The sequence below is a fragment of the Gnatocerus cornutus genome, chromosome 4 (genome assembly GCF_029298725.1).
Source record: "Gnatocerus cornutus isolate USDA-ARS CGAHR chromosome 4, icGnaCorn1.1, whole genome shotgun sequence".
Classification (NCBI taxonomy): Eukaryota; Metazoa; Arthropoda; class Insecta; order Coleoptera; family Tenebrionidae; genus Gnatocerus; species Gnatocerus cornutus.
In genome coordinates, this window is record NC_142236.1 from 2482404 (window position 1) to 2510146 (window position 27743).

General features: G+C 42.7%; 6 protein-coding genes and 1 pseudogene across 7 annotated transcripts; 5 read left to right on the forward strand and 2 right to left on the reverse strand.

Annotated features, from left to right (window-relative positions):
* The first annotated feature begins 1112 nt into the window (after positions 1-1112).
* On the forward strand, positions 1113-2263 carry LOC148175942 (uncharacterized). Its single transcript, XM_088034271.1, has 5 exons — positions 1113-1222; positions 1268-1637; positions 1687-1781; positions 1828-1951; positions 2005-2263. The coding sequence occupies exons 1-5, from the start codon at positions 1214-1216 to the stop codon at positions 2124-2126; spliced, it is 720 nt and encodes a 239-aa protein (XP_087890397.1). The 5' UTR covers positions 1113-1213; the 3' UTR covers positions 2127-2263.
* A 2565-nt stretch (positions 2264-4828) lies between these two features.
* On the forward strand, positions 4829-10907 carry IntS3 (integrator complex subunit 3). Its single transcript, XM_088034314.1, has 4 exons — positions 4829-4976; positions 5093-5893; positions 8132-10306; positions 10450-10907. Exons 1-4 carry the CDS (start codon positions 4902-4904, stop codon positions 10513-10515), a joined length of 3117 nt encoding a protein of 1038 aa, XP_087890440.1. The 5' UTR covers positions 4829-4901; the 3' UTR covers positions 10516-10907.
* A 275-nt stretch (positions 10908-11182) lies between these two features.
* On the forward strand, positions 11183-15313 carry Pak3 (p21 (RAC1) activated kinase 3). Its single transcript, XM_088034972.1, has 2 exons — positions 11183-11783; positions 14091-15313. The coding sequence occupies exons 1-2, from the start codon at positions 11389-11391 to the stop codon at positions 15163-15165; spliced, it is 1470 nt and encodes a 489-aa protein (XP_087891098.1). The 5' UTR covers positions 11183-11388; the 3' UTR covers positions 15166-15313.
* On the forward strand, positions 12882-14080 carry LOC148175945 (serine/threonine-protein kinase PAK 3 pseudogene; annotated as a pseudogene).
* Positions 15314-15321: 8 nt separating the features above from the next.
* On the reverse strand, positions 15322-16836 carry LOC148175946 (methionine synthase reductase). The gene is given in 5 exon segments (XM_088034973.1): positions 15322-16092; positions 16160-16402; positions 16453-16593; positions 16644-16698; positions 16700-16836. Coding segments are annotated over 5 exon segments (1239 nt in total). The 5' UTR covers positions 16735-16836; the 3' UTR covers positions 15322-15327.
* Positions 16837-17703: 867 nt separating this feature from the next.
* nsl1 (non-specific lethal 1) lies at positions 17704-25754 on the forward strand. Of its 2 annotated transcripts, XM_088034971.1 has the most exons (6): positions 17704-18623; positions 22687-23270; positions 23513-23713; positions 23768-24116; positions 24171-24246; positions 24412-25754. In XM_088034971.1, exons 1-6 carry the CDS (start codon positions 17704-17706, stop codon positions 25012-25014), a joined length of 2733 nt encoding a protein of 910 aa, XP_087891097.1. In that variant the 3' UTR covers positions 25015-25754. The 2 variants fall into 2 exon arrangements, with proteins under 2 accessions (XP_087891097.1, XP_087891096.1); XM_088034970.1 differs by having other exon boundaries at positions 23513-24116.
* Positions 25755-25789: 35 nt separating this feature from the next.
* Hat1 (histone acetyltransferase 1) lies at positions 25790-27494 on the reverse strand. The gene is made up of 6 exons (XM_088033544.1): positions 27311-27494; positions 27148-27256; positions 27021-27102; positions 26714-26973; positions 26525-26666; positions 25790-26476 (listed from the first exon to the last, which is right to left on the reverse strand). Exons 2-6 carry the CDS (start codon positions 27254-27256, stop codon positions 25831-25833), a joined length of 1239 nt encoding a protein of 412 aa, XP_087889670.1. The 5' UTR covers positions 27311-27494; the 3' UTR covers positions 25790-25830.
* Positions 27495-27743: the final 249 nt, after the last annotated feature.

Below are 27743 nucleotides of genomic sequence, written 5' to 3' on the forward strand. Positions count from 1 at the left end.
TGCCAAACGCGTAATATTCTAAATCTTTTCCAAACGGAAATTATTTTGTGGCGATTTTATTTATTACGTCTTGTTTTACTGTTACAAAATAATTTCTTTCAGCAGTGTTGTGTTAATCTCATTGTTCAGTAGCCATAAGTCGATTTTCGATCGCTCGATCTTACTCGGGTGACGTCTCTGAACATCCAAATAGATCTAATTTAGGAGATTTAGTAATTAGAGAATGAAATATATTTAACTATTTTTGAACTGTGATGACCACGCTCATTCCGCTGAATTTTTAGTTAGTGTTATGTTGTCCAGTAGCAGTGCCCTTCCTGCCAATCAGACTGTCCGTCGATCGCACTCTGCGATGTGGTTGTGATTGTACATATGATCTTCGATGACGACCTGGCCTGACCTTGACTCATCATAAATATATATACAGTACCATGTATCTATATTATTACATATATATTAATATGTTAGAGTATGCTTAATCAACTTTATTCTGTCTTCTCGCTTATTTTATTTTTTTTTGAGACAAAGCAAATATGAAAACCAAAAAAAATAAAAAATATTAAATGTCGTTAGTCCGGGGTTGTGTAATTTCAATACGTACCGAGTCAATTCGAAAATTTGTTAAACCGCCTGAATGTTGTTAATAATTACATGACACGTGGATTAATGTGATAAAGAAATGGTTCATTGGTTGTTTGGTTTGGTTGGTATTGTTTGTATGAGTAATTCCAGTGACCGTACGTAGACTAACATGTTTTTGTTTGAGTGCATTGATTGCTCTCTTCCTCTCTCTGTTGTTATGTAAAACGTGCCACTTGTTGCCAAGCTTGGTCTGTTGTCGATTTTCGGTTATGAACTGATCTATGTTATATATCACCCTGTAAATATAAGTAATTATTGTGACCAGTCTGTTTTTGTCGAAGCTGGTAAATAATTATGTCCAGTTCGTATTCAAGTGGCTAGGGTTTTATAACGACATTATGTTTTATTGTAAATTTGAACTATGCAATATATTTAAAGCATCCCGACTTTACTTTATTTTACCCGCCACTGAACTTTAAATCCGCACGTGATACGCCACTGGAATTTACGTCAACTCAAAGATTCATTTACAAATGGCGTGGAATCCGAACCTTCCTGTCACTGTCACAATTTTAGGTTATGTTTACGATGATACGTCAAAAAACAACTTAAATAATTCATAACTAAAAAAATGGACGAGGTTGGTATCCCCCACACGTAATTTCTTACTCTTTCTCTATTTTAGACGTCACCAGAAGCGTTGAAGGAGTTGGGCAACACTGCCGTGAAAAACCAGAAATTTGAAGAAGCGATTTTATACTACACTCAAGCCATAAAGACCGATCCTCTTAATTTTACGCTTTATAGCAATCGTTCTTTTGCCTTTTTGAAGGTCCATCAGTATTACTTTGCCATGCAAGACGCGAACGAGACTATAAGATTGAACCCAGCTTGGCCCAAAGGCTATTTCAGAAAGGCTGAGATTGAAAATACCACAAAACATTATGTGGCTGCTTGTGAATCATACCAGAAGGCCCTCCAGTTGAAACCAGACGATGTTAACTTAGCTGAGGCTCTGACAAGGACTCATAAAGAGGTTTTGAAGGAGAGAAAAGGTGGTTATGGGAAATTCATTTTTTCTTTTGATGACACTTTTTTTTCTAGCTGATGAAGTCATTCCATGGTTGGGGGCAGGAATTGGGATTGTCGTGGGAGTCATCATCGTCATAGCAGACTGCATTTTCACCCATAAACCCACGGTGAGTTCCACCCTGCCAAAATTGGGTCAATACCATTTCATTTTAGCACCCATTGTTGATGGCTTTTGTTACCATAATAATAGCCATGGTTGGATATGGTATTGCTAAGACGTACCGTTACTACGTCAGGTGTCAAAGGGATGGGCTCCTGGAAGCCCCAGTTGATTTATGTAATTTTTCTTGCGGTTTTCTCCTTCTTGTTCATTTTTTTTTGTTTTTTTAGTTAATGAAAATAATGAAAAGGAAGATGAAGGGGATAAGGAGTCAGAAAAAGAGTCAAAAAGTCACACGCCTAGATATACAAAGTCGCAAGCACGCCAAAGATATAAAAAAGGGAAGTTATAAGTTTTTTTTTGTGAATTTTGTGATTCACATTCCATATAAACCCCACTCTGACGCCATGTTGGATGCAATATTGTTACTGTACCATTGTTTGATGTTAAAAAAAATGAAAATACAAAAAAATTGGTGTTTTTTTGGTACGCCACTGGTTTTAATTAATAATACTCATCAACATTTTGTGACGCCACTGATTTTTTTCCACATTGCGTCAGTCTGTTAGTAATACCAATAAAATACAATTGAAAACATTATTCACGTTATACTAATTACTTTATAGCGAACAAAAAAAAGTAAACGATTCTTAGTACGTCACTGGTCTGTCGTCAATAAGAGAATATTTTATAATCTCTTACGACTGTTACTGAAATTGGAGAATATCAGTTTTTTAGGACGCCATTGTCATAAAAAATTTGTACGCCACTGAGATTTACGTATAGTCGTCGCATTGAACTCTGACATGTACGACTATAAAATTTTAAAGTTTGAATTTTTTCTCCAATTTATTAAAAACATTTTTTTCCTACGCTACTGGGACTTACGTATAGTCGTTGCACTGAACTCTGACATGTACGGCTATAAAATTACAGTTTGAATTTTTTTTTCAATTTATTAAAAAAAAATGTTTTGCTACGTCACTGGAACTTATGTATAGTGGTCGCACTGAACTTGGACACGTACAGCTACAAAATTACAAAATTTGATTTTTTTTTCTAATTTATTAATATTTTTTTTGCTACGCCACTGGGACTTATGTAAGTCGTCGCACTGAACTCTGACATGCACGGCTATAAAACTACAAAGTTCGATTTTTTTTTTCAATTTATTAAACAAAATTTGTTTTTGCTACGCCACTGACATCACAGTACAATTAGCGCAATTACGACTGAAATTTAATAAAAACATTCCAAAAAACGTGAGCGTAATAAAGTTGTTTGGTACGCCACTGAAATTGATCTATAGTCGACAGATTAGACTCCGATACATGGAATTGGTACGCCACTGATATCGACCCGTCACCAAATTTTGTTTTACGGTAGCCAAATTATTTTCAGGTGCGCCACTGGCATCAATCAATGAACTGTGGCCAATTTTCCAAACAATTGGAGTTTTCGTTACGCCACTGCTACCGACCTATAGTCAACAAAACGAACTACTACCACTGATTTATTGATCTATAGTCAACGCAACGCATTCCGAAATCTCAGTTTTCAATCTCTTCGAAATCCATCGTGAGAGCTTATGGATGTCACATGACCATATTTCAACGCCTACTTAAAACGAACAAACAAATCGATTTTTACGTTAGAGTAGTGTGCACTCTTTTTGTTGCAATTACCAACTTTCAAATTTAATTAGGTTAAGAACAATAATTAAATTAAAAGCACTCTCAACTTTGGCTATTACTTTTATTAAAGCCGTCGGAATATTTAAATGAGTTATAAAATCTGTAAGTTCAACGATGCACGTGAAAAATCGAGTGAGTAAAAATGGCGCCTCCGCCATTTTTGATTACTAGTGAGGGCACAAAGTGGGTCGAGTGACCCATGGTTGGAAAGGTTTTTTAATATGTAGTGACGTTATTAGAATAACAATATTTTGTTTGAACGACTGAGTTACTAAGTAAACAGGTTTGCCAACCTACGCACGATTATTATTATCGTAAGTCTAAATATTTTCGTTGCTGGGAGTTTGTATGTCGACCAACCCTCTAATCCGAAAGTAACTAAAACTGGGGTAGTTGGAGGGTAAATTCTAATTTAACTCATATGGAGACAATGGGAATAAATCGGGAGAGGGGAGCAAAAGTGAAGGAAAATTTCACTGATTTCGCATAACTTTGAGAATTACATTATTATGCAGGGTTGTCCTTAGGGATGAAGGGAAATTAGTTTTTAATGTGCTAAGGGCCGAAGTCCTGAATAATCCAGAAAACAACAATTTCAGAAAGTCAATTAGTACTGAGATAAAAAAAACGCTTTCAAGTTAGCTCCGGAAACCTGTCACGTCATATTACATATAGAATACGATCAAGTTACCTCGGGCATTTGAAGTGTCATCTCTTACGTTTATTTCCTGAATAATTTATTTGACCATCTGTAGCACTTTCGGAATATTGTTTAGTAGGTGAAATTGTCGGACGCCGCAGTATCGATTCCTTTTTGTCGGATGACGACAAGTTAAGCTTGGAGCTAGTCGAGAGACTTGGAAACTTTAATATGAAGTGAGTATTTAAAACAAAACAATCATTTTGTAATTACCGCGACATTGTTTGGAGTTTCGAAGTACTTTACAATTTCCGAGTCGCGAGGGATGAGAGGTTTTTGAGTGGAAAATTCTGTGTATTTATGCAATGGAAATGAGCGTTTAAGTCCGTAGAATGAAAATGATACTGGGGCCTGTGGGCGGTGGGGCGAGTCCGTCTCTGTGCACATGCCGGTCCTGTCTTTTTGAAGTTTAGTGATTTCGTGCCACTGTTGTGTGAAAAAGTGTGTAAAATTGAATAATTGTGGGTTTTGGAGGTTGTGGTTTTTTTTTGGTGGAATTAGCGATAAGAGCGTGTGGCCATTTATTAAAGCCCCAGAAAATTTAAACGGCAATTAAAAAATGTCTTCCGAGCGCGTCCGAGTGGCGTTCGGGCGTTTCCGTTCCCAAGCACGACGTATATATCAACGCGCGCTTGATTTCCACAAACATTTTCCGAGGATGGGACGATGCAGGTCCTCCCGTGTTTGTCAACAGTGCGAAAATTGTAGTGGCCGTTAAGAATCGGTGAAAGTCATGGAAGTGAAGGCGACGAAGACGTCGCGACTCTTCCTAACATCTTCTGTGGAATTAAAAGATGAATTCGAGGAGGTAAAAGAAGTTCTGTGGAGATTTCGGTCGAGTGTCGATGGTGCTTTGTCCGCCATTACGATTCTCGCCCGTCTCCTGTCAACTGTCAAATAAGGCGGCATTTTTGAAATTTCCAGAAACTCGAGCGAAGCTACCAGTTCCTGCAGAGCATCACCGGCGGCTTGAGCGACAAGGACGCCTACGAGGCCCTCAACAAGGCCCTTCTCAAGGACAAGGGCTACGAAGACGTCTCGCTGGGGCTGCTGGTGACCATCTTGACGGAGCCCCACAACGCCGCTCGCGGCTACCGCGATCTGACGCTCATCTCCAACGACGGCCTGGGGCTTGTGCTCACGTCGCTCTCCCAGCTGGTGCTCGATCGGTACTTGCGGTTCACCGACGTCGTCAAGTCCCAGATCGTCTGGATGCTCCGGGAGATGATCAAGAACGCTGTTAACAACGTCGAGACGCTGTGCTGGAACCTCATGCGTCACGCCGCTGGCGGCGACGTCTCCGCCAAGAATATTACGCTTATCGAGTCACTTTTGGATGTGTTAACGGAATATCGCACTTGGCTCGACAAATTCCCGCTGCTGATCGCTTCCGTGGTCTACACGTACTTGCGGCTGATCGAGGATCACAATGCGCCTTATTTAGCTAACTTAAGACAGAAAGAAGTTACTTTTTTAATTAGTTTAATTAGGGAACGGTTTAATGACTGTATTGCCATCGGAAGAGACTTAGTGCGGCTGTTGCAAAATGTGGCGAGAATCCCCGAGTTTGAACAACTGTGGAGAGACATTCTAACGGCCCCCAGGACGCTCAGTCCGACGTTCACGGGAGTTCTTCAGTTGCTACAAGCGAGGACATCCAGGAGATATCTGCAATCAAGACTCACACCAGACATGGAGCGAAAACTTGTCTTCTTTACCTCACAGGTAACATAACCTCAAAAAACTTGCTCAAATTCAGTAAAAAAAAACAATCGCCATTTCATTTTTTGCCATTACATCACCGTTAATCGCGTAGTAACGTAACAGGAGGCTTATTAAAATCTAGTGACGTCATTGACAGGTTATGGGGGCACCTGTTTTTAGCACCGTCAATTGGACAAAATTTCGACGGGGGTGGCCAAAGGAGACTTTGCGAATACCCAATTCGTCGTTTTAAGACGCCAAAAGCGCCCCATTTCCGCTAAAATCGCATTTTTCTCCTCAAATGTCAACCAGCTTTTGTTTCATAGGTGACTTGTTTTTTATCAAGATGCTAATGAAGTCGGATAAAACACTCAAAATATCGTAAAACAACTAAAATATGTAAACTATTGCCCATTTTTATATATACAGTGTGTCCGTAATAATTCCGAGGTCATAATCCGGTTCTTCAACTGGTGGAAACTCATTTAGTTGGTTTTTCTCCATCAGGAAGTTTCCCGGGTCGGTGTTGGCACCCCTGCAACAACTTTCTACATGTTTTTTTTAATTGCGTTGTTTTTAATAACTTAACCTCAAAAACTGCATTATCGAAATTTTTGTTGACTTCACTTCCATGAGATTAAAGTCTAGTAAACACTGGAAAGCCACCTTTATAGCATTCTTACGGAATTTGTCATATACAGAATGTTTCAATTAAATGTACAGGGTGGTTATCGAACACGGCTTTCTTAATCGAATGCCTAGGAGACCCCCGATTTCTAAACTGTGTTGGTAACCCTGCCTATCGCTGACGCGAGCATTTTGAAACATAAAACATGTAGACGTCTTCGTTAATTTAATTATTAAAATAGGACCATCAAGTTTACCAACAGTTTAAAACCCATTAAAATACAAACACATATTCTCACTCGGTATCTAGCGGTAACTTTCCTACTCACGCGTAAAAACAACTTCTCGCTCTTTTCCCACAGTTGTTTTTTCTAGGACAATTTAAAATTAATATTCAATTCTTATCCTTCTTATGACATAACTAGCAATAATTCCTCTTCCAGTTTTACCAAAAAAAAGTCCAAGTTGTTCCGATCCGTGATCATTAGTGTTTTTTTGTTTTAATTTTGTAACTAATTTGTTACATTCGACGGCGAGAGTACTTTTGTTTTTCCTCTAATTGAATATTTCACACCGTAATATAATTTCGTACCCGAGGCATTTTAATTAACGCTTAGCACAAAACAAAAAAACGCGAAATCTCGTAATTCTGGGGATATTTAACGCCGTTAGTTTTATTACTCTTGTTGGTGGCCTTGGCGCATTACCAACTTTTTATCACGAAATTGCTGCAACTGGTTTTATACGCGCTATAAAAATTGAGAATAAAGCGATCGGTGTCACTTTTTTATCAAGTTGGTAATAATTTGTTTGTTTAAAAAACACGTACGATATCTTGTAGTTTGTTTTTTCAACGCCATCTTTGTAATTCGAAAGTTCGCGTTCGGGACACTTAATTAAATCTACAGCGTGTACTCATGTTTACTAAGGTAACTAGATTTATTTGATTTATGCGAAGAAATTTGTAAACTGATACGCCAACTTTGCGGCTGAATTGGAGCACCCAACATCGCGATTGGTTTATAAAAATCCATGGCGGCGGGGGCGTGGCTAACCTACATTCGTATCTAAAAAGTAAAGTTGTTTTGCCATGTTGTTGTGTGGTCATCAGGGCGTGGACAACACCAACTGGGGCGAGGAAATTGGTAGAGAGTCTCGAGGGCGTGGCAACACTCGCCAGTTTAACTAATCTGGTTAAAATCAAAGCAAGCTCCGCCTGTGGGCCACGCCTTACATTCTACGGCCGTATTCGCACAAAATTGGTTCGTTACCTTTACAGTTGTTGACATAATTGAACTTCGTTGAATTTAATGATGTTGTCAGATCATTGCAATCAGAACCAAGGTTAATTACGCCCCGCCCACTTCGTGATAACGGTTATTTGCGGTTTCAACGGAAATTAAGTAAGGGGTAAGGGGGATCAGTATATTGGCTGATTGGGGCGTGGCTAACACCGTGCGATGGGCGGGGATATCTCAAAGCGAAACGAGATTGACGCCTCCCTGCCAATTGTCTGCAAAAAAAACAATTTACAAGCATCGGACGATGGCGTTTTTATTGGTGTTGATTGTCACGTGGGCGTGGCTACCATAAAAAGGCGTAGATTCCACGTACTCATTGTTGTCTTTTCAGGTCCGTTTCGGGAACCACAAACGTTACCAAGACTGGTTCCAACGTCAATACTTAGCCACTCCAGAATCCCAAAGCCTCCGTTGCGACATAATTCGCTTCATCGTCGGCGTGATCCATCCAACCAACGAACTCTTGTGCTCCGACATAATCCCACGATGGGCCGTGATTGGCTGGTTGTTGACCACGTGCACTTCCAGCGTCGCCGTCTCCAACGCCAAATTGGCCTTATTCTACGACTGGCTGTTCTTCGACAGTGAAAAAGACAACATCATGAACATCGAACCGGCGATTTTGGTCATGCACCATTCGATGCGCTCCCATCCGGCGGTCTCCGCGACGCTGTTGGACTTCTTGTGTAGGATCATCCCGAATTTTTATCAACCTTTGACGGAAAAGGTACGAAACGGGATTTTCTCTTCCCTGAGGAAGATTCTGGAGAAGAGAGTGGTGCCGTCGTTGGTGCCGCTGTTCGACAACGCGAAGTTGGACCCGGAGTTGAGGAACATGGTTCGGGAGACGTTCCGGGAGTTTTGTAATGCGGGGGCTCCGGAGAGTAGCTCGCGGTTGGAGGAGGGGCACTCGAGGTTCGAAGACGGGGAGGGTGAGCATAGGGTGGTCAATAACCACATTTTGGATAGCGAGCCGGCGTTTAGCGACGACGAGGAGGAGCAGCCGCTGACGATACACGCGCTGGAGGAGGACAGTGATGACGACGACGACGATATCCCTCTGTCCAAGGTGAGGTTGAAGGAAAAAACTCAGGATAAGTTGGAGGAGAGTGTTGATGGTCCCGTTGGAGAAGTCCTGACGAAACTACAGAACGAGAAAGATGCCGAGCGGCGCTGCGCGCTCATGGAGGAGATCCTGCAGTTGTTGATGACGACGGATGAAGACGAGGATTGTCTCACCACCGTGGCGAAGTTGGTGTGTCATTGCATCCAGGATGATTTCGGGAAGGATTTCTTCCCGGAGTCGCTGAGCGAGGAGAAGTTGTTGGCGAGTGTGAAGTCTCCTCTGTTTGTTCTCTTCCAGACTCTCCACAACTTCTCCAAGGGGGATGAAGACGGGAAGGAGGTGTTGTACAAATTGACGGCGGAGTTGCGCAACTTCCGCGACAGTATCGGGTACTTGTTGTTGTACTTCTTGAAAGTTCAGTGTAGGACAGAGAATAAAAGAGAAGATCAAACAAAAGCGAGTGCGCTGAAAGTGAGTGTGTACAAGGAGTATTGTCAATATAGTGAGAAAAAAATCGACGCGTGTTTATTGGACGATTTAGTTGCCTGCCACGTCAGTGATACCAAATTAATGATGTGGATAGTGCCTGATTTATTTAGGGATTTCAAACAGCAGACTGTTAACAACGCTCAAATCATACGGGTGATAATTTCCGCGATAGATTCGAGACAGTTACAAACTCTCGTCGGTAAAGTCCTCCAGGGACACTTAGTGATGTTCAAAAGCGACAACATCTTACCACTTCTTAAGCTGACTTTGACGTGGGAGAGCATCGAACAGTTCTTCTTCTGGCAGCTGATCCACGCCCACGACATCTCCATCGACACGGTACTTCCCCTGGTCACACAGCTCGACTACGAACAACACTCAGAAGCCCTCACCGCCGTGACGCTCATGCTGAAACAAGAGCGCCCCAACGCCGACTACGTCAAATATCTCTTCTCCCGCGACGTCAGCGCCAACGGCGACCTCTTCGTCTTCACGATAGTCAAGTACTGGTGCGACGAGTACATTGATAAAGTCGCCGAGTTGATTTCCTCTCTCCTCAGCACCAGGTATCCATCGACTTCCCCAAATAAACGGAAAAGAACGGGAGGGAAGACGATTAGTGCGACGGTGCCCAGTTCGGATCAAGTTTTGGGACATTTGGAACAATTGCGGATTATTTGTGACAGGCACGACTGTATGGCGATTTACACCTTGGATTCCATGCAGAAGGCGCTCAACATCGCGATGAACAACAGCACGGACAGTCAGAAAAAACAGTTCGGGCAGTTGTTCGCACTGTTGGAGGAGGAGGAGGAGGTCAGCGCGACGAAGAGCAGGTCGCAGGGCAGGGGGAGGAAGCCCGTAAACAAGGGCAACACCACCACCACGACCACCGCCAACAAGCGGGCGGCGGTGAGGGACATCTGCGACTCGTCGGAGGAGAGCAGCGAGGTAATTAAACAACATTTATTTCTTAGAAGTTCACTTTCTCCCCAAAAGTTTTGCTCGCGGTATAATTTGGAAACTTTCTCGAGCTAACTTCACGTCGTATATTGTGGTGTGAGGGTAGTAAGGAGTTGTTTTTTTTGTTGTAGGAGGAGGAGATAGTGAAGCCAAAGCAGCCTAAGAAACGAAAAAAAGTGATGTCTGACAGCGATTGACGGAAGCAAGTGGTAGCAGTGGATTCGTTGTGTGTGAAGCACATCAGAATAAAAGATCGTCATATCAGATGCAAGCTTGTGATCATTACTTTCAGAATCACGTACTAGGGTGAGAAGGAGGAATCTGTTACAATAACGGAGAAAAATAAGTGAATACACTGCCTGTAGCAAGCTATCTTGAATTGTTAAGTACCTTAAATATTGTCATTTAAAACGTTGTTAATGATTATGTATTATTTTTACATGTTATTATGCAAATAACCCTCTCATGTGTATTCTGTATTTATATATTTTTGTCTGTAAATTGTTATTGTTAGTTTCCCCTGTTATCATTTTGCTATTCAAGGGTTAATAAGTGAATTAGAAAAGTTTTTAAACGAACTGTAAATTGACATAGTGTTTTATTACAAGCGAAAATGTATAAATTTGTAAATATATTTATAAAGAGCATAATTACCACATTTGAATTTTCAGTGACTTTGGTTACCACTGGTTGGTCACTCACTATAGCTACATAGTTCCAAACCAAAAGTCTCCACACAGGTACACTTTTCCTTCTTATCTCCCAATTTTCATTACAAATCCAAACAACCCCATCAAAACGCCTCCCATTCCCCCTAAACAACCCCCGGGCACCCCACCCGTCCCTAGTTATTTCCACTTTACGAGGTTGGCACCGCGTTGACAGTTTAGTTCCAATCCGAAATTCCCTAGTCCGCCAAATGGGGTGTGTGTGTCATATTCATTATTCATAATTTAACAACTAAAGTGATCCGCGTTAGTTCCTCCAAGTGTGATATCTTCATTCCAGACTCGCACTGCCATATCATAACCTAGCTTTATGTCAAAGTGCCTCCGCCCTACACTCCAAAAATGAGTTTCTTCTTCAAGAAGCGCAACAGGTCCAGGGAATCGGAGTTCCAACCAGTTACCAGCATTGGTTCCCCGGTGAATGTTATGCATGATATTCATGTGAGTGTGGATGCCGATGGGAATCTTGCCGGGTTGCCTTCGGCTTGGTTGAGACAGATTGGGACACAGATCACTCAAGATGAACAAGCTAATAATCCAATGGCTGTGCGGCAAGCGGTCAAGTATTACAATTATTCCATTAAAAAGCAAGAAAAGGGAGAAATCAAGCATATCCTCACTGAAAATTACATTGCTGAAGAGTCAAAGGAAATCGACCAGTATATGAATTCAAAAGATGCCCATAAAAGCAAGGATTCTGGACTAGATAGCAGTTCCGAGCCTTTGTATGTGAATACGTAAGTTTTCTTTTTTATATCAACTCAGGTTCAAGTACATGTAATCTTATCAATTTCTTTGGAATTAAAAAAATGTTTGAGCCAGAACTCGGATATTTGCTTGTTGTTATCATTCATTGGAATTATGAAAATTGGATTATTGCAGACTGAGTAGGCTGTGCTTATTTGCGAATGCTTGAAGCTGTCAAGATCGACGTTTATTAATTTTTTTCCGGCGATTTTACGTCACGAGGTGATTTCCGATGGTAAAACACACTTGAGAGGAATTTTATTCAAAGCCGACCTTGATTCGGATTTAAATCAGATGACTAATGTTTAAGTTGGCCGTGCACGTGTGCCAGTTTGACATTTGGAGACGATTTTTGAGTTTTTAAGTAGGCTATGCTTTTAGGGTTTTTTCAAGGACACTCCTTTTTTTTTTCTTTTGTTTGGCATTACAATTCTTCCTCGAAAGTCAACTCGAATTTCCAAATTAAATAAACTTCTCACCGCTCAAAACCACCTGACGTTCACTTTTCCCCCAATTTACGTCAGGACAAAAGCGAAATGACAATAATTGTGAAAACGAAGCGTGAACTCGATAAATCACAATGAATATTTACGTCCCAGGGGTTATTACTTCTCAAAAATGTTAAATTTGTCTGATTTTCCTAGATTTCCGTGTGATTTCGTCTACTTTCCCTGATTTTCTTGTAATTTCGTGTAACTTCCCCTGATTTCCATAGATTTCCTGTCAATTGCCCCTGATGTCCTAATGATTTCCCCTCATTTTTTAACGATTTATTATTGATTTCCTAACGATTTCCCCTGATTTCCTAAGACTGATACATTGATTTCCCATAGAGATTAACCCCTCGTTTACGTCTTGTCCCGACTGAGAATAAATTAGATTTCCAAAGACAAAAAAATGCCAGAAAGGACGTTTTTGCGAGGAAACGGAAATCTCTTTGTCATCCAGTCGGATATTGATCGCGACAAATGGATGTCCGAAGAATAATTTAGTACCTGCGTGTTTAAATTTTTTATTTCGAGGATGATTTTACAGAGAATTAACAACTTTTGATTCGATTTGAATGCAGACGCGGTTTGAAATTCTAATCACAAGCGCTGATCTTCCTTTTAGATTCTAGCCTTTGGCCTGCAAATGCTTCCGGCTTTACCTCCCCCCGTCTTCATTTCAATAAAACGCCTTCTTTCAGTACCAAATCGGCAAGGGAACCCTGCGAACCTAGCGTGACTTTGCGCGGGTGCCCCCCAAAAGGGGACTTCTTGCACGAGCTGCGCAAACTGTGTAACCCTAGCGACCCCAACGAACTCTACTTCCGCTCAGACAGAGATTTAGGTTCTGGGGCTTTCGGTGTGGTGTCCATCGCCACTAATCTGATCGATGGTACCAGCGTGGCGATCAAAGACATTGACACCACTAAGCAACAAAAGAAGGAACTTCTTGTACGGGAGATCGCGGTGATGAAGAACTACAAACACCGGAACCTGGTGAATTTCTTGGACGCTTTCTTGGTGTACGACCACGTGTGGGTGGTCATGGAGCTCCTCGACGGTGGTCCTCTCACTGACGTCGTCCAAGAGACGGTGATGACCGAATCCCAGATCGCCACCGTCTGCTTTGAGGTCCTCCAAGCCCTTCACTACCTCCACACCAAAGGTACCATCCATAGAGACCTAAAATCAGACAACGTCCTCCTGGGAATGGATGGTACCGTAAAGATAACAGATTTCGGTTTTTGCGCGTATGTTTCCGGAAACGAGCAACGCCAGACCATGGCGGGGACGCCATATTGGATGGCGCCGGAAGTGGTAACACGTCAGAAGTACGGAAAAAAAGTTGATATCTGGTCGCTGGGGATCATGATCGTGGAGATGTTGGACGGAGAGCCCCCTTACTTACAGGAGCCCCCTTTGAGAGCGCTGTACTTGATCGCCGCCATCGGGCGACCAGAAATAACGAGATGGACGGAACTAACGAGCGATTTGAAGGATTTCGTTGATGCAAGTCTTCAGGTTGATGTCGACCGGAGGGCTACAGCTGGAGAACTGTTGAATTATAAGTTTCTGCAGAGACGGGTGGAGTTGAGTCGGTTGACGCCGTTGATACGCGCGGCGAGGAAGAAGTTGAATAAAATCTAAGACGCGTGTTTTGTATTGGTTTTAATAAATTTGTTTAACACGCAAAATTGAGTTACTTCCGGTGCCTTATCAAAGCACACTTGATAACAACAGCAAATATTAAAGAGGGCGTCACTATGCAGCACGTACAGATTTCTTTTTTTATAACGTTTTTTCTTTCAGGATATCTAATGAGTCAGCCCCCGCAATCCCTCCAAAGAGAAACGCCAGCAACTTAAAGAAGACGAAGCCACTGACCCAAGGCCTCGACTGTCTTAAGTTAAACGACACCGACGACTTTGAACTTCGACGGAAATCGGATTATTCCTCCGACGATGACTTCTTGCGAAGGAAGAGCCGAATGTCGGATGATGACTATCTGCGCGAGATTAAGAAACTCTGCAATCCTGGGGATCCCAATGACTTCTACTGTCGGAGTCAGAAGGATCTCGGTTCGGGAGCGTCGGGGATCGTCTTCGTGGCCACTGATCTCAACACGAACAATTTAGTCGCAATCAAAGACATCGACATGACGAAGCAACAGCGGAAGGAGCTCCTCTTGAGCGAGATCGCGATAATGAAGAACTTCCAACATAAAAACCTCGTGAATTTCTTAGACGCTTTTGTAATGTACGACGACCACCTCTGGGTGGTGATGGAGCTGCTCGACGGCGGTCCGTTAACGGATGTCGTGACGGAAACGGTAATGAAAGAAGGGCAGATCGCAGCGGTGTGCTACGAGGTCCTCCAAGCCATCGATTATTTACATTCCCGAGGGACCATCCATAGGGATATCAAGTCCGATAACGTCTTACTCGGGATGGATGGTACCGTTAAAGTTACCGATTTCGGGTTCTGCGCTAACGTTGTCGGCAACGAGCAACGCGAGACGATGGTAGGGACGCCGTACTGGATGGCACCGGAAGTGGTAACCCGACAAAAATACGGGAAGAAGGTTGATATATGGTCCCTCGGGATCATGATCGTGGAGATGTTGGACGGCGAACCGCCATATTTGCGAGAGCCGCCATTACGTGCACTCTACCTGATCACGGCAAATGGCAGACCGAAGATAGTGAGATGGGCGCAGCTGAGCGAAAACCTCAAAGATTTCATCGATAAATGTTTACAAGTTGATGTGGATCGACGGGCGACGTCCGAAGAGTTGTTACAACACGAGTTTCTTGAGGGTCGGATGGAGCTGAAGACGTTGACGCCGTTGATCAAGGCGGCTAAGAAAATTTTACATAAGGCGTGATGACGACACGAGACTGGCATTTGTAATTATCGGGATTTCCATATTATATTTTTATAAAGTCTTACAATAAGATATTTTTATAGTTCCAAAAGGAATCATATTTTATATTGTACATACTTTCTTGTGACAATACACTTGGTGTGCCACGGAGGGTCTTTTTCTTCAGCCCCAGGAATCCACGACCAGGCGACCTTCCCGCTCCATTGCCTCCACGTCAAATCCTAGATCTCCAAGAGTCGTTTTGACGTCAGAGACAGTCCTGCCACCACCACAGATATAAATGCGAGCCTCTTTGTTCAAAACCCAGTCCTGGAACTCCTCACTGTGCTCCCTGATGGCGTGTTGAACGTACCGTTTAGTTTCAGAGTCTCTGGAGCAAACGACATCGAGTTTGGATATGAGTTTAACTCGGTGCCATTCTTTGATTTCCTCCCGGAAGAGAAAGTCTCTGTCGTGGTAGCGACACCCGTAGAACAGCCACACCAGGCAGGGGCTCCCGCGCTTGAAGAAACTCCTGAAGGGTGCAACCCCCGTTCCTGTAGCTATGCAAATCACTGGAGAAGACCCATCCAGTTGGAAACTTGAGGGTTTCCGGAAGTACAACGGCACTGTAGCACCGACAGGGAGGTTTTGCAACCAGGAGGTGCACAAGCCTTTGGTACCGTCATCCTTCTCGAGGACGAAGAACGTGATTTCGAGATTTGGGGATGACGAGATGGAATAGGGACGTGGCAGAAGAGGAGGGAGGTGCTCCAGGAGAAGTTCTACAGGTGGTGTACAGGAAGGAAAGGCCTCCAGGAGCCCCCACAGAGACCCCGTTGTTTTGACGAACTGGGTGTACCCTGAGGACTTCGGCGAGGAGAGCTCTTGGAGGGTTGCCAACTCCTGGGAGTCCTGGGCAAATCTAGCCAAAGCCTTCAGGAACAACTAAAAGAGTTAAAAAATTAATAGACTGTAATAAATAATGAACAAACAATAATACGAAAATTGATACCTTCTTAGGAGGAGTGTGGACATCGACATGCTCCAGAAAGATTCTCCTGAGGGAGCTGGTCGGGGGCAAATGTTTAGGAATCGCAGCGTTTTTCTTCAGCGTTTTTTCCCAAACCTTGAGTTCACACGCCTTGTCAGCCAATTTCTCCACGTTGAGACGGAGGAAAATCCTCTCTATGAGACCCCTGTCGTTGCTGGGGAGCACCCCGATCGTGTCTCCAGGCAAAAACTCGGGTTTTACCCCCTGGAAGAACAAAAATCGTTCTTTAAATCGTTACCACCTCTCTAAATTACCCCCAAGTTGAAGCTGAGTTGGTACACTTCCTTCACGTCGCCTCCTCTTGAGATTTTCTGTGAATTTTGGAGGGAACAAGTGATAATTTTGGTGTTGGCGCCTGCTAAAGGAGTCACCCTGTATATGTGGGTGTCGGAGTCCTAAAAAATGTCAAGATTGTCTCCGGAAGGCTCTAAATTTAGTTATTTACCGCTGTCAAGTGGTCTGGGAACTCAACTTTCAAATAATCCGAAGACATGTTCTTCGCTAACCTCAAATTTCAAAAGTGTACCACATGACATGTTGGTCCTTGTCAAGTGCTTGTCAAATTGTTGCGAAATTTCGAGAATCGCCCCCGTGGAAGTCAAAATTGGGGTGAAAAAGTCGTTTAAACGTGTCCGAAGAAGAGTATTAAGCCAGGAATTTGAATAAACTCGGAAATTTTGGAAATTTATTGGTGTCACCCAAGAAGATGAAGTCGCTCATTGAAGGTTGTGGAACCAGCAAACATGACTCTTGGGGAGTGAAGACAGTCGAACAGATGTCATTGTGGTTGTTAAGGGGGTTACCGCGCCTCCGTCTCGATTTTCGGGGTGTTATAGGGAGGGACGCTCCCGTGCGTATCTCTCCTGGGGGGAGTCAAATTGGAGAGGTAACAATGGGGGTGTTGTCGTGGATGGTATATAAGGGGACTGTGAGTTAGTGTCGGCGCTCTGAGGGGGTTGGAACGTCGGAAGAAAGGTGTCGTTTTTGAATTTGGCGCGCGTAGATGTCGCCGCGATCGTCGCTTTGGTGTCCGCGCCAAAAGCTGTCTGCACATCTCCCGACCGAATGAAAATCGCCGCCTCGTCGCTGTAAACGTGTGTTAAAAATCATCGTGCGATTTTTAGCTGGCGTTGGTGCATGGACGTCGGCTTCAGCGTGTTACATAACCTGGTGGCAGCGTGTTTTGACTCCGGCAGTGATGTAGGCCTTGACTGAAATCTCGCGTTTGCTCTGTGATCATAGTCGCCGTTGGAATAGAGTGCGTTGTTTGGTGTAAAGCGAAGTCGCCATTGTTGTTCAATAAAATAGTGCGAAAGTGGTGCGGAATTTCGCCGTTTGAACGTCTCCAAAGTGTTTTTCTTCGCGTGTGATGTTCGCGTGAGCGTTGGCGTGGTGTTGCCGTCACGTGGGAGTGGTGCAGGAGAAGTCGGAAGCGGAAGCGTCGGGGGCATGGAACCGGCCGGCGACTAGGGCCGGGGGCGGCGTCCAGGGCCACCGCTGGATGAATGGGACTGCGTACGGCCTCGGTGAGGCGGCCCTATGCGGAGGTCATGGCCCCTGCCTTAACAGACCCTGCCCAGAAGCAGAGCTTCACGCTGCCCCCTAAACCCAAGTACCTCCATTGCGAGCAGCCCCCCGACTGTGACATTATAATGAGTGAAAGCCCTACGATCACCGACCAAAACATGGGTCTCCATAAAGCCTTCAAGATGCAGGACTTAACCTCAAATTCGCCCCCAGGCGAGGTCGACCTTCCCCACGTCGACGAGATCATGCAAGCAATCAAGTCGATCCCAGACGAAGAGATTGTTGAAAAGTTTCTTACGGACGTGGATATGATGAACATCTCCATGGAGGACCCCCAGGATAAAGAAACCCAATCGAAGGAAACCCTCGCCGAGCTAAAATACACACAAAACAAAATAACCAGACGCTTGGACTTCCTTCAGCGGAAAATCCGAAAACTCCAAGCGAGGGCGATGGGGCACCACGTCAGTGGCGAAGTCGCCGGCGTCTACGAGTACGTCCACAGGTCTCTGAAACGCCTCAAGGACAACACTTTTGAAGACGACAAACCCATGAGGCCGATGTCGTACGGCTCTACCAAAGCCATGCTGAAGAAGTTGGAGATGGCGGCGACGTTACAAGCGAATTCGGTCGCAAGACAGAAACACATACCGAAATATTTCGGGTCTGGATCTTGTGAAACGGGAAATCACAGAATTAGTGTCCCGGGAATAGTGAACGTGCCCCCTTGGCCTTTGGAACATAAACAAGAGCTGCAAAAGGTCTCGGGGTTGTTGCATGCGGAACTAAGTGTGGTGCAGCAAGACGTGGATTCTGAAGCGACTGAGAGTAGTTCAGGGGGCGAGAGCTGTGATGAAATGCAAAATTATACTAATCCCCATCAGCAGTACCTTAGCATGTAAGTATGGGGGCTATCAACATTGCGTAATATTACACAGGAAGTCTGACAGATTACACGAAGAAAACAAACTGAAGGAACATGACCTGCACAATCAATAAAACAATCTAACCACACTTTTTCTCATCGTTTCGAGACCACAATTGCAATTATGTAATTTAAGGGAACTACTGTGGAATTAAAAATTGTCATGTGATCGGCAAATTCCATTTCGGATGTTATTTTTAGTCGGTTGGCAATAAACAACGAGAAATCCGGCAAATTGTGACCGTTTTTAGCAGGTCCGGACTTATTTTTAACGTGTTTACGTGAGCTTAATTATCATTTTTGTCATATCTAATCGGTGTGATGCAACAATTTTCCCATTAATAAAAAAAACATGATCTGTAGATTGAGGACGAAAAGCACGTTTTTACGCGAGCGAGGGAAAAACAATCGTTTTATTGGTCGATTGACAAATCCAAGGATTATTTTGACTGTCTTTACTGTATCTAATCGCTGATGCAACATTCGTCGAATTGTGCAATTTTTCAAGTATTTTAAACGATCGTAATTTGTGGATCGCGGCCGAAAAGTCCGTTTTTACGCCCTCATTTTCAGTATTCACCATTGTTGGTTTTCGTGGAATAAGCGGCACCAAACCACACATGTATTCGGTAAACACATGTTTCAACCATTGTGAATGCGACAAAAAACGTCTTTATTGCGTTTCTGCTTATACTGTCAAGTTTTTATTACCATCCACAAGAATAGCGCCAAATCAGGTGGCCAGCTTTCCAGACGCAATGAAGAATTAATTTTATTGATTTATTGATACCCGCTGGAAATGTCACATTAAATTCATTGATTGTCGGGTAATTGGTCGTTTGTGAAAAAAGGTAGAAAGCTTACAGTAATCGTTCATTCTTTATCGTTCTTATCATATTCTCAGGTATTGTGATTCATGGAGTTTGTCCTTGAGTTTTTGCGCCTACTGCAATTTGCGGTTTTTGTTTGGAGTCATAACGGTTGATTGTACAGTCGGGGGAGAAAGTGGGTTTTTGTACAATGCGACAGTGTTTATATAATTTTAGACGAGACGAAGTTTCAATTAACAAATTGAAGATGACCTTCTTTTATTACCGAAACGTCTCTGACTTGTATTTTTCTCAATTTCTTAAAAAAGTTCGAGGAAGAGGAGAAAAGGGGACAAAGGTTGACATTCAGGTTTTAATAGACAATTTAGTAGTGAATAATTGTGTGTCAAATTTAACAAACGTGAAGGTTATCACTGTACGAATTTTATCCAACTGCAACAAGACAATTTTAATTGTTTATCACTCCAGAAAGATAACGTTTTTTGTTAATAAAGTAGTTAGTAGTTTTTTATTTTGTGGCCCAAAAACAAGGTATTTATAAATGTTTCTAGCGTCAAGGGTGGCTATGAAATGTCAAAGAAATTTGCCGCTCATTGTAAATGTGAGTTTAGATTTTTCAACTGACGTTTGTAGTTAACCTCAATTATTTATTATACCAGAGCCACCCTTGATCCTAGAAACATTCATAAACACCTTGTATACAGAAAAGTTGAGCTTCTTACGTTTTCTTCTTTAGGACTCTTTGATTTAAAATGTTTGATCTGAAGATTCGGCTTTGAAGTCTTTTTGATTCTATAACGAAATTTTCAGATTTTAGACCATCAAACCAGAAAAAAAGATTCTAGAATCTATTTTTTTCAATTTCAGTATTTCTAGGTCAAAAACTCTCAATCTGAATTTCCCGAATGTCTCTTCAAATTTAAGAGTTTCAAATTCTCAGATTATAAATTTTGCTCTATATTTCTTAAATTACAGTTCTAATATTCTGTATTTATTTGAATTTACGCCCACGGGCCGTAAAAATCACCGAAAGCCCGCTGTGCGGTAAAACAATAATGTAATAAAACGCTTGATGACTACTAACTCAAACATATCTGCGACAATTTTTATTTATCTCTCAAAAGTAAAGACTGTTTTAGCTGCGCCAATATGTTTATCCAATCACCCAGACAGCGATCATTTGTATTGTTTTCTTTTTCACAATTTGCAAGAAATGAAAGTCATGGCTACAATTTTTGAATTATGCTTATGTAAATCCGAACTATTCCATGTGCAAATGTGTTTTTTTTTTTGCATAACTAGAATCGGATAGTTGGCGCTAATTTTTCCAAGAAAATCTCGGCCCCGTCTTCTAATTTGCAAGTTTTGTTGAGCAACAGCGTCAAATCCAATGAAATTTCCTTCATTATTTTTTACGACGATCTGAAATACCTGTTATATTGAAACCTGGCAGTTTACCAAGCGTTATTAGAACAGTCTTAATTGCACGTGAGTTTTTTGACTAAAATATTGGGTCTACATCAAACAAAAACTTCATTGCATTCATTTCCTATGTGGCTTTGGAGTGTAAACGCGCTCCGTCACAAAGGAGTCAAGTCCAAACTCGTCTCCTTTTGCCGAATCAAAACATTCGCGTAATTTTGACCAACGATAAAACTATGGAAAATGATTATCTCAAACATTCATGAAATCGTCACGTGTCCAGAGGCGGCGCTTACATAAGGATAAAGTACGAATGGGCGGCGAGCTCTTCGATCAATATTGCGGACTAACATAATCAACTTTTTTTTTCCACCCCAATACAAACATTGATTGTTCAATTAATTTCCGAACAACCTGTTGAACGTACAAATCGCTATTTAAGGTGACGCTACAGTTCCAAAATCAGGTTGTTGACTCGTTTTTGTGTTTACGTTCGTTTTTTTACCTATAAACTTTTTTTTCCCATTGAAGCGTTTATTTGTGTCTTTGACCATAAAGTAGATCGATGAATAAGAATGGAGTAACAAAGTTCAGCGACTGAAACGTCGCGGATTTTTCAGTTATTTTTTTTGACGCTTCCATTGTGTTTGGTTGGTAACAATGTGATAATAAAAACTTTATCACTTGCACCATATCCATTACGCGTTTTCCCGCTTACGAAACATTCAGTTAGTGGTTTCAATGTGATAATCGCTCGTTTCGTTAAAATGTACCTTTTTTTCAGCTTCGAAATTAACTGTCCTACACGTGGAGTCCGTTCAAGGCCGTTTCGCTTTCGTAACGAAGGAGTGACCGAAGAAAATTGCCTCTGCGGAGGATGTCGAAAACTTTGTCGGTTCGTTGCGCGAAAATAAAAACCGTCTTATCTATGACACGGCGCGTACGTAAATATTTACGTGATTAGCGGTTTATAAATAAACAAGGCGAAGGGAAAAAGGACGCTGCGTTGGCGCCGATCCGGAAACGCATGTCGCAGCTAAGGTATCCGAGTACACTAGACTCTCGATAATTTGAAGTTTTTCCTCATAAGTTTTACGATATTTCTTCAAAGTAGAGTTAGTGTATTTTACACTCTCTTCTTTGATTGGTTTGTTTATTCTTACTATTGTCTGTTTGCCTTTAAACTCTTGTTTATTTAAATTTTTTCTTCTCTTTCTCTCAATTATTTGAATCTCTATATTTTAAACTCTCGATAATTTGAATTTTTGCCAGGTTCCTAGAATTTCAAATTATCGAGAAACTACTGTATTTCTAATTGGTTGAAGAGCGCTCAGACGTGCGTTCTTTGTTGCGGAGCCGACTTGACCTGTAAATTTCTTCCGAAAACAAAGCCGTGTCATTGACTCGTTATTTTTATTACGTGAACTGATTTTTTCCTGTCTGTTGATTATGATCCTTTTCCTTTCTAGCTCAGCCGGATTGTACGAAAACGGTATAAATTTAGGTTAACGTGTAAACAAAACTTCCGCTGTTCTTATTTTGTTTTTATTGCCATACCGTATAAATACTGGGCGAACTCGCTATCTATGACAAAATCTTGACTGGCTCTGGCGGTGTTGTAATTGAATTTCCACCCAAATTAAAATGTGTGGCCTTGAACGCAGTGTTTGAATTGTTTTCATCGTTTATATCATTCTAGTTTGTGTAATGACTAATGTTTGCGTGTGAATCACGTAAACGTGGGTTTTGGTGGCGTTTTTGACGCATTTTTCTTTGCTTTGCAGACAGAAGCGAGCACTCTGGAAGTATGCAACCCAACGCGCCGCCATCGCCAGCCGTTGGACGTGGCTGCAGGCCCAAATCTCCGACTTGGAATATCGAATACGACAACACAGCGATTTTCAGCGTCAAATCCGGTCGTCGAAAGGCGACATCCAACTCGGCGGCGCCAGTCCACCACCTCTGCCATCCATCAATAATAACACGTCCACCTCGCCGACGGCAGTCAACGGATATCGCGGTCAACTACCGGGAAGTTCGCCGTTATCGTCCAAGACGCTCGAAGGCGACGCGACGGCGACGACGGCCAACGGCGCTTATCCGGACTACCAGTGCGCGAGGACGAGACCGTTGATCAACTTCAAGAAGCGGAAGCTGCTGCAGTTGAGCGGACTACACGTTATTTCCAAGAGGGCGGCGAGGCCGAGTACTGTACGATGCGGATGTACGAAGGCGAAGGCTCCATGCGCCGTCTGCACGGGACGGACGGACCCGACGCATCCCAGGGACCCCACGGATGCGTTGAGCAAAGCGGAGAGGATAGCTATGGTGGATCCGGCGTTTCATCCAGTTTTCTCAGTGCCGGAAGGTGAGGAAACTACTTTCCTCCTGATTTGCGGTTCGAAAGAGCGCTTTTTGTCGTCTCCAAGTGAAAGACACAACATTGAAACTTGATATTATTGACACTGAGGTGTCTTGTTTCATTTCCATTGGACACAGCGATATTTCGAGAACTGCAAACTCGGGAAATTAACAGTCATGTCTTCATCCTCTATTGAATTTCCAGATTTTGGTTTTTTCTTTTGGAGACTAATCTGTATTTTGTTCTAGACGTGTCGTACGCCATCCACTGCGAGGCGATCATGAAGAACCCAGAATGGCAACAACGAAGCACCCGAATGAAATCTCTCAAAGTTATAAAAACCGATAGATCTGATAAATCTGTACTAGAGCACAGATCGAAGAAAATCGACCACAGAAAGAAGTACAACCGCTTGTTAAAACCGAGCACCATGTCCGCCCTGTCGGCAAGTAAGTATTATTTTATTCAAAACCCATCAGATTTTCATGCATCGTCTCCCCCAGAAATCAGAAACAAAATCCGAGGCAAGAAACCAGGAAGACACTCCTCATCGTCCTCTTCACTCTCGTTCAAGAAGAAGCCGAAGATGGCGATGGCACAGCTGCAATCGTTAGTAGGCGACGCTGCCGACGAAGAAGTTGAATCCATCGGTAATAACAGCAATGCGGCGACGTCAATTTCGGCAGCGGCGTCGCCGAGTTCGTCACCGTTGCTACACATGCAGGCGATTTCAGGCTACAATAGGAGGAATCGAACGAATTCGTACGATATCGATAATATTGTGATTCCGTATAGTGTGGCCGCCTCCACCAGGGTGGAGAAGTTGCAGTACAAAGAAATCTTAACGCCAAAGTGAGTCACTGGTGAAAAAAAAAAATATTCAGTGTGATAATCGGTTTTTTGTAGGTGGCGCATTGCGGAGATCGACCTTAAATGTGATAAAAACAACGGAGCTGTTAGAAATCCTAGTCAAGATGGCGACGTAAGTTCTCCTTTTGTTTTTCTTACGGTGTTGTCCACACATGATGCATACAAAACAAATGATTTGCGATGATTTAAGTCAATTCGTCACTACCACTGATCGTTGATTGTTTTTCTTTGTTATTTTGGTGTTGTTTGGTGTTTTATTGATTGTTTTCTTGTGTAGACGGAAGACATGTCGGAGGAGGTTGTGGTTTCGCGGCACGACAAGAGCGAATATGAAGAGAAGAAGAAATTCCTGAGTTACCTAAAGTTGCCGATCGGTCACGGTCGTTCCCGATCGCACAAGCGAACTGACAGCCTTGCCGAATCGAGCGGGGCGAACACACCCGATCCGTTGTCTCCTCATCCGATCGACCACACCGAGAACACCAATTCGCCGTTGACTTCGCCACCGGCCACGCCTCTTCCTCCGACGAATCCCGACGATCTGCCGTCGGTGAGTGCGATGCGACGTCGGACGATCTCGCAATCGCGATGGGTCGGAAGGGAGGAGAATAACACGCCGGAAAATATCGAAGTGCCACCGTTCGAGAGTCGAACGTTTCCGTTGGACGACGACACGTACGATCGGATGTTGAAGAATATGCCGGAGGATCACCAATTTCAGACGAATTATCGAGCGCAGGATTCGGGAGAGTTCGGGTACTTGGACGAGAAGGTGGATTCGCCGGGTAGCGAGTCGACCGAGTCGGCGATCGGGGAGGAGGATCCGAATGATCCCGAGTGGGTGGACATGGAGAGGTCGAGAGATAGACATAAAAGGTAGATGTGGGACAGTGTTCTTGGTTGGTTTTAATTTCAGTTTGGAACGGGCGAGGCCCTCTCGTAATAGTTCGTTTTTTCTTTTATTGTTTGAAGCTTCGGATTTTGTATTCTAAGGTCTGTGATTGTCATACGTTGATCAATACTGTTGTTGCTTTTTAGTATTGTAATGTATATTAAAATCTTCAAAAGCAAAAATACAGAATTCAAAGCTTGTAGTTATTCAGTTCACTTGTAATTATCTTCATTTTGTAATATAATCATAATTTAGGATATTCATTTTGTACTGTTGCAAGTTAAAGTTCTAGTTCACTTGACTAACGTGACTGGTTAGTCTGTAGTTACTAATTTAGTTGTACTTTTGTTCTCACTTAGTTTTTCTGGTTACTGTTTTCATGTCAAGTACAACCCAGTGACTTGTTAAAATATTATTGTAAATACAGTGCAAATATTTGTTAAAAAGATATTTTCGAAATTATTTGCAGACGACTGCATTTTGTTCAACAAGCATTCAAAGTGTACATACTCTTCATAAGAGGCAAATATGAATATTGTCATTAAAGTGTTTAAACAACAAATTCGGTTTACATTACTGTGCAAAATTGTTTCTATTTTTGCCACACGAAATTTGCATCAGTACATCACCCATTGTAAACTACCTGTAGTGGTATTGTACGTTTTTATATGCAGATATGTTCATGTATATGAAATAAAATAAAAATCCAGTCTGCTTGTTCAACCAGATCTTCGGTTGTTTTCATGGAGGAAACCAATCAAAATCCATTTCAAACAATTTTATTACAAAATTAACACAATATAACTAATTTTTTCCAACCACCGCCATCAAACGCTTAGTTGGCCATTCCAAGCTGTCGATGTAACGGACGTATTCTGTTTCCACCACAGCCTTTTTGTCAATGGGCTGAGTGAAAACCCCCACTCTCTCCGAATTGCAGAGTCTCTTGCTCCCGCGGGTCTCTTTCTCGACTTCATTGACAATCCTGGCCTTGATATTCTGAGTGAACTTAAGATACTCCTTGTAACCATTCTTGTGCGATTTCAAACACTCCAGAATATCGAAGACTCTGCGCGCTTGTCTCTTGCAGATCTTGTGTCTCTTGAGAATCTCGTTGATTTTCTTCACGTTCTGCGTGCTGATGTTAACCTCCATTTCTTCGAGTTCTCTATAAATGCGGAGACTATCACAGAAGTCTCTTATTTTCTGAAACGTCTGAGTTGGCTCCTCCACTGTGATATCACCGGAAGTTGGTAAGTCCCGCAGATAGTTGTAGACAGCGGAATACAACTTGGTACCAATACCCCGCCTCTGGTGCGTGGGGAGGATGAAGAACTGACTGATACGAGGGCGTGTCGAATCAGGATACAGGAAAAACTGGTAAACGGTACAGAAACCAATAGGAGAGCGCCACTTCTTTTTGGTGGGGGCGTGGTCAGACTCTTCGTACCTAAAAAAACCGACTGTGATTGGTGGAGATGTGAACGTCGGTACTTACACGTAGAAAATGGTCCAACGGGAGTCCTCCAAGTCTATGAAATTCGCGCCATCTATGAACCACACAATGAACGTCTCAAAGCGCTGATGGAAGTCTTTGAAGTCTTCGTTTTTGGGGTCACACAAATTGATTTTGTAAGTTTCTACAATCAAAAGAGTGAGAGGAGTTGGTGTCAACAAGGGGGCTTACTGTTGTTGTCTTCAAAGGAATAGATTGTCTCCCCGAACACCAGTTCGTGATTTTCCTCGCCGATGTCTTTCAAAAAGTCTTCTTTTTTCAATCGGTAATTCGTGGGGAGCCATGGGTTCAAAGACTGCATGATATCATCGGCTTGGTAGGCGTCGGTTTCAACGATCTTCTCCCCTTTTTGGAGATCCACGTAGCACTTGGCCGAGTTGTGGAGGTAATACAAGTGAATACTGAGCTGTTTGTACCCGAAAATCATTTCCCTGAAAAAGTGAGGTTAGGTCGCCCCAGAGGCTCATCTCCCACTTACGGTTCGCCAAAAATCTGATGTGCCATGTCGGGCTTGAACGATTTGGACTTCTTGTGCGAATTCACGTCGTTTTTCTCATGAACTACAAGGAGAAACTGTGAAAAACGAAACAAAAGACAAAACGTACCAATTCGAAAAGTGACCACGTTCAAGGCGCCTTTCTTGTATTGCAGCATTTCTTCGTCTTCGCAATTGACGGCTAAGCCATTATCTTCGTTGGAGTTGTTGATGGCCATCTAAAAAACAATTTTTTGTGGAAATCCGAAAAAGTCGGAGTAAAAAGTACTCACGGTTTGTAGGCTTCAGAAGGACGGACAGAGGGGAAAACTGACTTAATTCGCCCCTTGACAGGGTTAAAAATGACGGTTTTTACTACTTTCGGTTTACTTCTTATTGTGAAAGATCGAGCAATCTGGCGCGTAAATGACAGCGCATGTCAGAGGTTTGACAACTGACAAATCGGCGAGGGCTAACTTCACGCGGTTATAAGAGTTTAATTTTAATTATTCTAATACAATTTACAACATTGCAAGACTTCGAATGACTCCCCTGACGATAATAAACACGAAACTAACTTAATTATATTAAAGTTTTTAATATTTTTAAAGTAGGCAACCAACAATACACATAGCAAGTGGGGACAAGTTCACATCACATATTTTGACATTTCAAATTCAAAGTTACCCGAAGATAGTGTGAAGTGTTGGTGTTGCTAGGCTATGG

What these genes read in the sequence shown, in the direction of transcription:
- LOC148175942 (XM_088034271.1), top strand. An exon ending in GGTTTTGAAGGAGAGAAAAG is followed by an intron (nt 1,638 to 1,686) that starts GTGGTTATGGGA and finishes TTTTTTTTCTAG; the next exon opens with CTGATGAAGTCATTCCATGG. An exon ending in GGAAGCCCCAGTTGATTTAT is followed by an intron (nt 1,952 to 2,004) that starts GTAATTTTTCTT and finishes TTGTTTTTTTAG; the next exon opens with TTAATGAAAATAATGAAAAG.
- nsl1 (XM_088034970.1), top strand. Translation starts at nt 17,704, where the DNA reads ATGGGACTGCGTACGGCCTCGGTGAGGCGGCCCTATGCGGAGGTCATG. An exon ending in AGTTTTCTCAGTGCCGGAAG is followed by an intron (nt 23,271 to 23,512) that starts GTGAGGAAACTA and finishes ATTTTGTTCTAG; the next exon opens with ACGTGTCGTACGCCATCCAC. An exon ending in AAAGAAATCTTAACGCCAAA is followed by an intron (nt 24,117 to 24,170) that starts GTGAGTCACTGG and finishes GGTTTTTTGTAG; the next exon opens with GTGGCGCATTGCGGAGATCG.
- Pak3 (XM_088034972.1), top strand. Translation starts at nt 11,389, where the DNA reads ATGAGTTTCTTCTTCAAGAAGCGCAACAGGTCCAGGGAATCGGAGTTC. An exon ending in GAGCCTTTGTATGTGAATAC is followed by an intron (nt 11,784 to 14,090) that starts GTAAGTTTTCTT and finishes TTTTTCTTTCAG; the next exon opens with GATATCTAATGAGTCAGCCC.
- Hat1 (XM_088033544.1), bottom strand. Translation starts at nt 27,256, where the DNA reads ATGGCCATCAACAACTCCAACGAAGATAATGGCTTAGCCGTCAATTGC. An exon ending in CATCAGATTTTTGGCGAACC is followed by an intron (nt 26,974 to 27,020) that starts GTAAGTGGGAGA and finishes TCACTTTTTCAG; the next exon opens with GGAAATGATTTTCGGGTACA. An exon ending in TTCCTTTGAAGACAACAACA is followed by an intron (nt 26,667 to 26,713) that starts GTAAGCCCCCTT and finishes TTTTGATTGTAG; the next exon opens with AAACTTACAAAATCAATTTG.
- IntS3 (XM_088034314.1), top strand. Translation starts at nt 4,902, where the DNA reads ATGGAAGTGAAGGCGACGAAGACGTCGCGACTCTTCCTAACATCTTCT. An exon ending in TAAAAGATGAATTCGAGGAG is followed by an intron (nt 4,977 to 5,092) that starts GTAAAAGAAGTT and finishes TGAAATTTCCAG; the next exon opens with AAACTCGAGCGAAGCTACCA. An exon ending in TTGTCTTCTTTACCTCACAG is followed by an intron (nt 5,894 to 8,131) that starts GTAACATAACCT and finishes TTGTCTTTTCAG; the next exon opens with GTCCGTTTCGGGAACCACAA.